The sequence below is a fragment of the Lycium barbarum genome, chromosome 9, assembly GCF_019175385.1.
Source record: "Lycium barbarum isolate Lr01 chromosome 9, ASM1917538v2, whole genome shotgun sequence".
Classification (NCBI taxonomy): Eukaryota; Viridiplantae; Streptophyta; class Magnoliopsida; order Solanales; family Solanaceae; genus Lycium; species Lycium barbarum.
The window spans coordinates 101,323,585-101,332,618 of NC_083345.1; the positions used below are offsets into that span (position 1 = coordinate 101,323,585).

Consider the following 9,034-nt stretch of genomic DNA (forward strand, 5'->3'; position numbering starts at 1 on the left):
GTTAGTCTATTTAGCTTTTTTAAACATCATTTGTAATGTTATTAATGTTGAATTTGTGAAAAAATGTAAACTTTATTTGACTAGTTTACTTTTCATTTTTTTGCTTGAGATTGTGCTATATTTTATGTTCATTGTCAATGTATTTGTGTTAGCTTAGTTATCATTGTTTGTAATATTATTGATGTTGAATTCGTGCAAAAATGTATACTTTATTTGACTAGTTTTTTTTTTGTTGGAATTGTGCTTTTTGTTAGAATCCAGAAGTTAGTAGAATTTTTATTGAGCATTCAAAATTAGAATTGATTGAGATTGTGCTTTTCAAAGTAGAATTGTTAACTTATAGTATTTCTATAACCTCAAAACTAAAGTGTAGACTTTATTTGACTAGATTTACTTTTCAATTTTTGGAATTGGTTGGGATTGTACTTTTCAAAGTTATATTAAAGTTAGAATCCATAAGTTATTAAAGTTAGAATTGTTATTGAGAATTCAAAGTTAAAATTGGTTAGGATTGTGCTTTTCAAGGTTAGAATGTTAAGTTATAATATTTCTATAACAATATTATAACCTCAAAACTAAAACGTAGACTTTATTTGGCTAGATTTACTTTTCAATTTTTAGAATTGGTTGGGATTGTGCTTTTCAAAGTTATATTGAAGTTATAATCCATAAGTTGTTAAAGTTGGAATCAATAAGTTATTAAAGTTAGAATTGTTATTGAGAATTGAAAGTTAGAATTGGTTGGTGTTGTGCTTTCTTAAATTATTGTTAAATTTGTGAAAAAATGTAAACTTTATTTGACTAGTTTACTTTTCATATATATATATATATATATATATATATATATATATATATATATATATATATATATATATATATTTGCTTGAGATTGTGCTAATTTGTATGTTCATTGTCAATGTATTTGTGTTAGCTTAGTTAGAATTGGTTGGGATTGTGCTTTTCCAAGTTATATTAAAGTTAGAATCCATAAGTTATTAAAGTTAGAATTGTTATTGAGAATTCAAAGTTAGAATTGTTATTGAGAATTCAAAGTTAGAATTGGCTGTGATTGTGCTTTTCAAGGTTAGAATTGTTAAGTCATAATATTTCTATAACCTCAAAACTAAAATGTAGACTTTATTTGGCTAGATTTACTTTTCAATTTTTAGAATTGGTTGGGATTGTGCTTTTCAAAGTTATATTAAGTTATAATCTATAAGTTGTTAAAGTTAGAATCCATAAGTTATTAAAGTTAGAATAGTTATTGAGAATTGAAAGTTAGAATTGGTTGGGATTGTGCTTTTAAAAGTTATATTAAAATTAGAATCCATAAGTTATTAAAGTTAGATTTGTTATTGAGAATTCGAAGTTAGAATTGGTTGGATTGTGCTTTTAAAAGTTATATTAAAGTTAGAATTGTTATTGAGAATTCAAAGTTAGAATTGGTTGGGATTGTGCTTTTAAAAGTTATATTAAAGTTAGAATTGTTATTGAGAATTCAAAGTTAGAATTGGTTGGGATTGCGTTTTCTTAAGTTATATTTTAAGTTAGAATTCTTAAGTTAAAATATATTTCTATAACCTCAATAATTTGTAGGTATATTTTTGTAGATGGATCATATGTGGATGTATAATATAAATAATAGTGATCGTGTGGGTGTACACGATGAATTTGTTGACAAGTTTACACACATGCAATGTCACTTCACCCTTTTCAAAATGAAAGGGTAATTAGGTGTGCTTGTTCTCGTTGCTGGTGTAAGAAGTATTTGAAACCGGAAGCGGTTAGAGTTCATTTATATAGTCGTGGGGCTTATGTTTTAGTTTGGATTTCATAATGGACTTATGTTTTATGCTTTATGGAACTAGTTAATGCTACTTTTGGTTGGACATTTAAATATTTTTGAACTTTGAAGGTCTATTTAGATCGTATTTAATGTGTTTAGATAGTGTTTGATGTGTCTGATTGTTAACAACTTAGGGTGATTTTATGTGTTGTAGCTCTTTTAGAATTGATTTGGAGCATTTTAATGCTAGTTTTGAGCAGCTTTTGGTACTGGTTTCTGTGCAGGTGTGGCTGCAGAAAATGCATGAATTGCATGTAGGAATTTTCCAGAAAACCGATGCAGTCCGTCGGTTTTCTGGAAATTAATTTTGGAAATTTTCCAGAAAATCGACGGACCGATTTTCTGGAAATTAATTCTTAAATTTTATGAAAAAACCGACGCACTGTGTCGGTTTTTTATTTTAAAAAAAAAAAAAAAAAATCGACGCAGTGCGTCGGTTTTTTCATAAAATATATATTGTTTTAATATAAGATCAAAAATCAGAAATTAAAAAAAACCGACTCAGTCCGTCGGTTTCCAAAAAGCGAGGCTATGTAAACCGACGGACCGTACAGGGTCGGTTTCCCGTCGGTTTCATTAAAAAAACCGACGCGGTCCGTCGGTTTTTCCCCTTTTTTTAGTAGTGTATGATACATCGAGAGATTGAAGTCTATATGGATGATGTCATCATAAAATCAAAGGAAAGCTCAGAACACACCACACACTTGCGCAAGTTCTTCAACACACTTGGGGAAGTTCTTCAACAGACTTCGCAAGTTCAATCTGAAGCTAAACCCGGCGAAGTGCGCGTTTGGAGTGTCGCACGGGTAAATTATTGCGATTCATAGTCAGTCGGAGAGGCATTGAACTAGATCCTACCAAAATCAAAGCTATTCAGGAATTACCACCTTCCAAGACCAAGAAAAAAGTCATGAGTTTCTTGGGAAGGCTGAACTACATCGGGCGATTCATAGCCCAGTTGACTGTGATAGTGGAACCCATCCTCAAGCTGCTAAAGAAAGACGCTCCCACAAAATGGACAGAAAAGTGCCAGCAGGCATTTGATACAATCAAGAGATACATTTTCAATCCTCCCGTCTTAGTGCCACCCAGGCCTGGGAGTCCATTGTTGCTATACCTGTCGGTATCAGAAAACACCTTTGGGTCTATGTTGGCCCAGCATGATGAAGGTGGCAAAAAGAAACATGCCTTCTATTACCTGAGCAACAAATTCACGTCCTGCGAATCGAGGTACACACTCGTAGAAATAACATGTTGCGCCTTGACGTGGGTCGCCCAGAAGTTGAGACACTATCTGTCGGTATACACTACTTACCTCATCTCCAGGATGGATCCCCTAAGATATATCTTCCGACAGCCAATGCCCATTGGAAAGTTAGCCAAATGGCAGATGCTACTGAGTGAATTTGATATTGTGTACGTAGCACAAAAGACAATCAAAGGACAAACACTAACGGATATATTAGCAAAAAGTCCTATCGATAACAAACTGGAACCACTACGAACCTTCTTCCCGGACGAAGAAGTAATAGTCGTAGAAGAAGAGTTCACCGAGCCGTACTCGGGATGGAGACTGTTCTTTGACGGAGCAATCAACTACAAAGGGTCAGGAATAGGAGTAGTACTGGTATCAGAAACAGGACAGCACTACCCAATGGCTGCAAAACTCAATTTGCGATGTACTAACAACATGGACGAATACTAAGCATGTATTCTCGACCTCAGAATGGCATTGGACATGAACGTAAGAGAGTTGTTGGTAATCGAAGATTCCGATCTACTCCATCAAGTGAAAGGATATTGGCCTACCAAGAATGACAAGATTCTGCCATATGTAAATCTAGTACAAAGGTTGTGCGGAAGATTCAAGAATATTGATTTCAAACACACTCCGAGGGCTCAGAACTAGTTCGCCGATGCTTTGGCTACCATAGCATCCATGATTCAGCACCCCGAAAGCAGTCACATCGATCCACTGGAGATCACTTTGAAAGAAGAACAGGCTCACTACACTCACATCGAGGCAGAATCGGATGGTAAACCCTGGTACGCCAACATCAAGGCATACCTGGAGAAAAGAGAATGCCCACCTAACAGTTCAGGAAATCAGAAGAAGACCATCAGGAGGTTGGCCAATGGCTTCTTCCTGAACAAAGAAATACTGTACAAAAGGAAACTAGACCTTGGGTTACTCAGATGTATGGATGCCGAAGAGGCCACGAAGCAGCTGAAAGAGGTTCACGCAGGGACATGCAGACCTCACATGAATGGATTCATCCTGTCCAAGAAGATCTTGAGAACATGATATTACTGGATGATCGTGGAGCATGACTGCCTCAAATTCGTGCAAAAGTGTCATGAATGTCAGATTCACGGAGACGTGATTAAGGTTCCTCCAACGGAGCTACACGCAATGAGCTCACCTTGGCCGTTCGCGGCATGGAGGATGGATGTCATCGGACCCATCAAGCCACCGGTATCTAACGGACATCGTTTCATTCTAGTCGCCATCGACGATTTCACCAAATGGGTAGAAGCCACCTCTCACAAGTCAGTAACCGAAAAGGTCGTGGCTGACTTTGTGAAGAACAACCTCATATGTCGCTTCGGTGTGCCAGAGTCCATCATTACGGACAATGGAGCTAATCTGAAGAGTCATTTGATGAAAGACATCTGCGAACAATTAAAGATAACTCATCGGAACTCTACTACCTATCGGCAACAGATGAATGGAGTCGTAGAGGCTATCAACAAGAACATCAAGAGAATCCTTTGGAAAATGATTGACAACTACAAGAATTGGCATGAGTAGTTTCTTTATGATTTGTTGAGATATAGAACTACAACTCAAACATCTACCGGAGCAATTCTATACTTGCTTGTTTACGGTACCGAAGCGGTCATACCCACAGACGTGGAAATTACCTCGCTAAGAATCACGCAAGATGCCGAGCTAGATGATGCAGAATGGGTTAGAAGCCGATACGAGCACCTAGCCATTATAGACGAAAAGAGAATGGTCGCAGTATGTCACGGAAAGCTATACCGTCAGAGAATGTCTCATGCTTTTAACAAACGATTCAAAGCCCGACTCTTTCAAATAGGACAGCTCGTGCTCAAACGAGTCTTCCCACATCAAGATGAATACAAAGTCAAATTCGCACCAAATTGGCAAGGATCGTACATGGTCCGAAAAGTACTCTCTGGAGGAGACGTAGTCCTAGCCGAGATGAATGGACAAAAGTGGTCCAAAGCCATCAACGTAGATGCCCTCAATAGATATTACATTTAGGACTTTCATTTTCTTGTGATCGCATTATTATATTATCTTTTTAACTGTACTTTTGCTTGTAATCTCACTTTTGTAATAGAATAGGAAAAATAATGACTCTATGTAATATGAACTACGCAATGACCTGATTTCCCCACAATGAAATACGTAGGCAGTCCACATCGGACCTGGTCACATTATTAGTAAAAACAAAAAACTCAATTACTTAATCCTGAACTATGTTTAACCTGATTCCGGCCGCGACGGGATACGTAGGCGCTTTCGAGCTAGGTCATCACAAAAGAAAAACCCAAAAAACCCTTAGAAAGCCTCAAAGACATGGAATTTGGAAGGAATATGCAATATTGAAATACAAGGAGCGATTCAAGAGTCAGCCAACATCAACCCGGAAACTAGGGCGGAATTTTTGAGGTTCCTTTCAAAACAATCAATAGAAGAAGACGATCAGCATAGGCTGCACACCGGGGAAAAATTTTTTAGGGAACCTCAAAAATTGTCAAGACAATGCAAGAGTCAAGAGACACAAGACCGAAACTGGGGCAGAATTTTTGAAAAGGATCTAAAAAATTCTACCAGTTCAGAAATTTAACATTAAAACTTCCTGGAAGATCGGAGAACCGCGTTAGAAAACATATGTCATGACATTAAAATTAAAACATGATTTTCAAAGAAAACGATACGATTAGCATAAGTTTATTCTAAAAAACCATCTCTCCAAATCGCGAGTCCGAGAGAAGTGGATTCAGAGAAGCAGTCAAGAGAAGGACATCGGGAGGAGAGACAACGCTAATTGGCCTCTTAGGAAACTAACCTATTTTTGTGGATGCAGGTCCCCCAATGTTATTAGGAAGACAATTATATCATTAACCGTGTTTTCTCGTGATGAAAGGGAAAAACAGCTCAACAAAGTATTGGGCCAAGAGGGCCACAAGACGAACGAAGGGAAAAGACATATCTGATCAAGGGTCACAAAGAATGAATGACAAAGACGTATTTGACCAAGAGGGTCATAAGATAAAGGGACGAGAAAGAAATGACCAACCAAGAAAGTCACAAAAAATGAGCGTGAAGACATATCCAACCAAAAAGGTCATAATAAATGAGCATAAAGATATATCTGACCAAGAAGGTCACAATGAATGAGCATAAAGACATATCCGATCAAGAAGGTCACAATGAATGAGCATAAGGAAACATCCGGCCAAGAGGGTCATGACAAAGGACAAAAGGGCATATCCAACTATAAGGGTCATAACCAATACTACGGACGAACGAAAAATTATCCAGCCACAAGGGCCATATCTGTCATCTGCACGCCAAGAGGGATATTCATACAAACAAAGCATCTGCACGCCAAAAAGGGTCATTCATTCATACAAACGAGCATCACTGAGAGGGTCATTCATGCATTCAAACAAGCACTGCCAAGAGGGCCATGCCGAGAGGGCTATTCATTCATACAAACAAGCACTGCCGAAAGGGCCATGCTGAGAGGGCCATTCATTCCTACAAACAAGCCCTGCCAAGAAGGCCATTCATTCAAAGACATTTTTCCAAAAAGGCCATTCATTCAAACGGTTTTGCCAAAAGGGCCATTCATTCAAACATGATTTGCCATAAAGGCCATTTATTCAAGAAAAACAGGCCAAGTGGGTCGTTCATCGAAGAGACCATGCATAAATCATGTGGTACATCCGCAATGCTGTCAACATATGAAAACAGGTACAAAGCCACCAAGAAGGAACAGGAACACTAAATCGGATACAGACCCTTGCGGAACAAACGTGGAACTTTTTCTTACTCAGCCGGTCAAGATAGGGCTCATGAGAGTCAAGCTCTCTGGCCAGGATTCGGAAGCCATCTGATCTCAGACTCAGCCACAGTTTTGTATGTTTACTTTATAAAAAACAAAAACCGATCGGATACACATCGGGAAAATCTAAAGCCGTTCCCGCATGAGGGATATCCTTTTCCCAGCGAGTCGAACTACATGTGACCTGATTTCTAGAAACTAAGGATTTGTAGGCGGGTTCAAAACCAGAGAGTCGATCACATTCTAACAAGCCATCCTGAGATATCTCAGTCACAATGCTGAAAATCTCGAGAATTTCCTCTACATCACTTAGAAGTCTAGTTGAATAGAACTACAAATGGCCTGAATTCTCATACAACCCAAGATATGTAGGAAACCTAGAAACCAGGGTCTGGCCATCGCTTTGAAAATTTACATAAAAGAGGAAATCACTTTGAATTAGCCGGGCAAAAATTAGGGTTGTCAAATTTCATTATCCGCGGATGGCCTTGCCATCCTCGCACAACGAAGAGGCAATTGTTGACACCTAATTTTTAACCTCCAATTACTTTATTTAATTATTCGGAGTCCCAGAACCGCAGACGGAGTAAAATATGCATCATCTAAGTCAAACATAATTTTGCAAAAAATATCCAGGTGACATTTAGCCATTTCATTTGGAAAGAACACCAATAAGAATACAACCGCACATCATTTTTACATTTTTTATATATTTTGAAGAAATTCAAGAATGTTCATTTATTTTCTCAGAAAGAGCAAAACTGTTCATTTATTTTCTCAGAAAGAGCAAAAATATTACGAGTCATTTGATTTTAGCAATTGCAATTGGCCACTAAGTATTCTACTCCGTCAAACTCAAGGGACTTGAATTAATTAAGTAAAAAAAGTGTATTTTAATTTTTTGTAATTAAGCGCGTGGATTAAAGTTTAATTATTTTTATGGAGTTCAACTTGGTTTTAATTAAAATAATTTGAACTAGTCAAAAGCCTCTTATTTTCATAATTATAGTGTTCAATTATTTGCCCAGAATAATGTGCATATACCATATATATATATATATATATATATATATATATATATATATATATATATATATATATATATATATGTGTGTGGGTATACGTCGGGGATATACATAACACATATATATATGGGTATAGCAACACTTGGGCCACCTATTTTAAGTTCAGTCAGGTCCGGTCCGTTAGAGGACTGACCCGGCCCAACGAAGCCTCCTATATAACCATAAGGCATCAGCCAAACGGACCCCTTAAGGGGGCCATTGCATGATTCACCTAGGGTTTTGTAACCCTAGGTGTGCCACCCTCCGGTCCTCTTTCTCTCCCTTTGTCATTCAGGCCAAAAATGGCAATTCTACAGAGGCATCAGCATTGTTCAGTCTTTGTATAGGCGACTTAAGTAAAGCATTTAATGCTTCATGAAGTACCACTCTCTTTCCACCTTATCTCGCCCCAAACACGGTATATTCTTCCCTCTTTTTCACCTTTTCATTGCGATTTCACAGTCAAAGAACTGTTTTTCTTTAATATAGCCGATATGTAACCACCACGTTAGTACGTGGTGTCTAATCTCTGCCCGACCAGCTAAGTCATCCGGTACCTTGCCAGTGTACAAGACATGAACATGAACATGAATGGATCCAAATCCCTCAATGGGGAATATATGAAGGAATCGTCCTACTGGCCAGAACGATCCTTATCCTACGTTGGCATACGTAGTTTTAGGTATATAAAACCTTCTCAGTAATCTGCGCAACTCCCAAATTACATGAACATGGATATAATTGACATAATTGACTTAGTAGCCCATGAATTATATAACATGCTTGTAAACATGATTCTTGCTTGTATTATAACATGACGATGATATACAATATAACTTGTATGAAAACATGAAGACATATAGGATTTTCAGGAATTTAAGCATAATAACTCATATCTTGCATGTAAGGACCCATAGAATTCAAAGAATGGGCTCTCATGGATTACGGACAGATTCTCAAAAACCAAAAGGGACTATTAAGAATACAATAAAGAAGTAATCATACAAACATAGCATGTC

At 37.3% G+C, this 9,034-nt stretch overlaps 1 protein-coding gene across 1 annotated transcript; it reads left to right on the plus strand.

Annotated features, from left to right (window-relative positions):
* Positions 1-3,785: 3,785 nt before the first annotated feature.
* LOC132612077 (uncharacterized) lies at positions 3,786-4,658 on the plus strand. The gene is made up of 2 exons (XM_060326419.1): positions 3,786-4,082; positions 4,215-4,658. The coding sequence occupies exons 1-2, from the start codon at positions 3,786-3,788 to the stop codon at positions 4,656-4,658; spliced, it is 741 nt and encodes a 246-aa protein (XP_060182402.1).
* The last annotated feature ends 4,376 nt before the right edge of the window (positions 4,659-9,034 follow it).

Bases quoted from the DNA above. Each gene is read 5' to 3' on its own strand.
- LOC132612077 (XM_060326419.1), top strand. From the start codon at position 3,786: ATGATTCAGCACCCCGAAAGCAGTCACATCGATCCACTGGAGATCACT. The intron at 4,083-4,214 runs GTTCACGCAGGG...CATGAATGTCAG, and splicing joins CCACGAAGCAGCTGAAAGAG to ATTCACGGAGACGTGATTAA.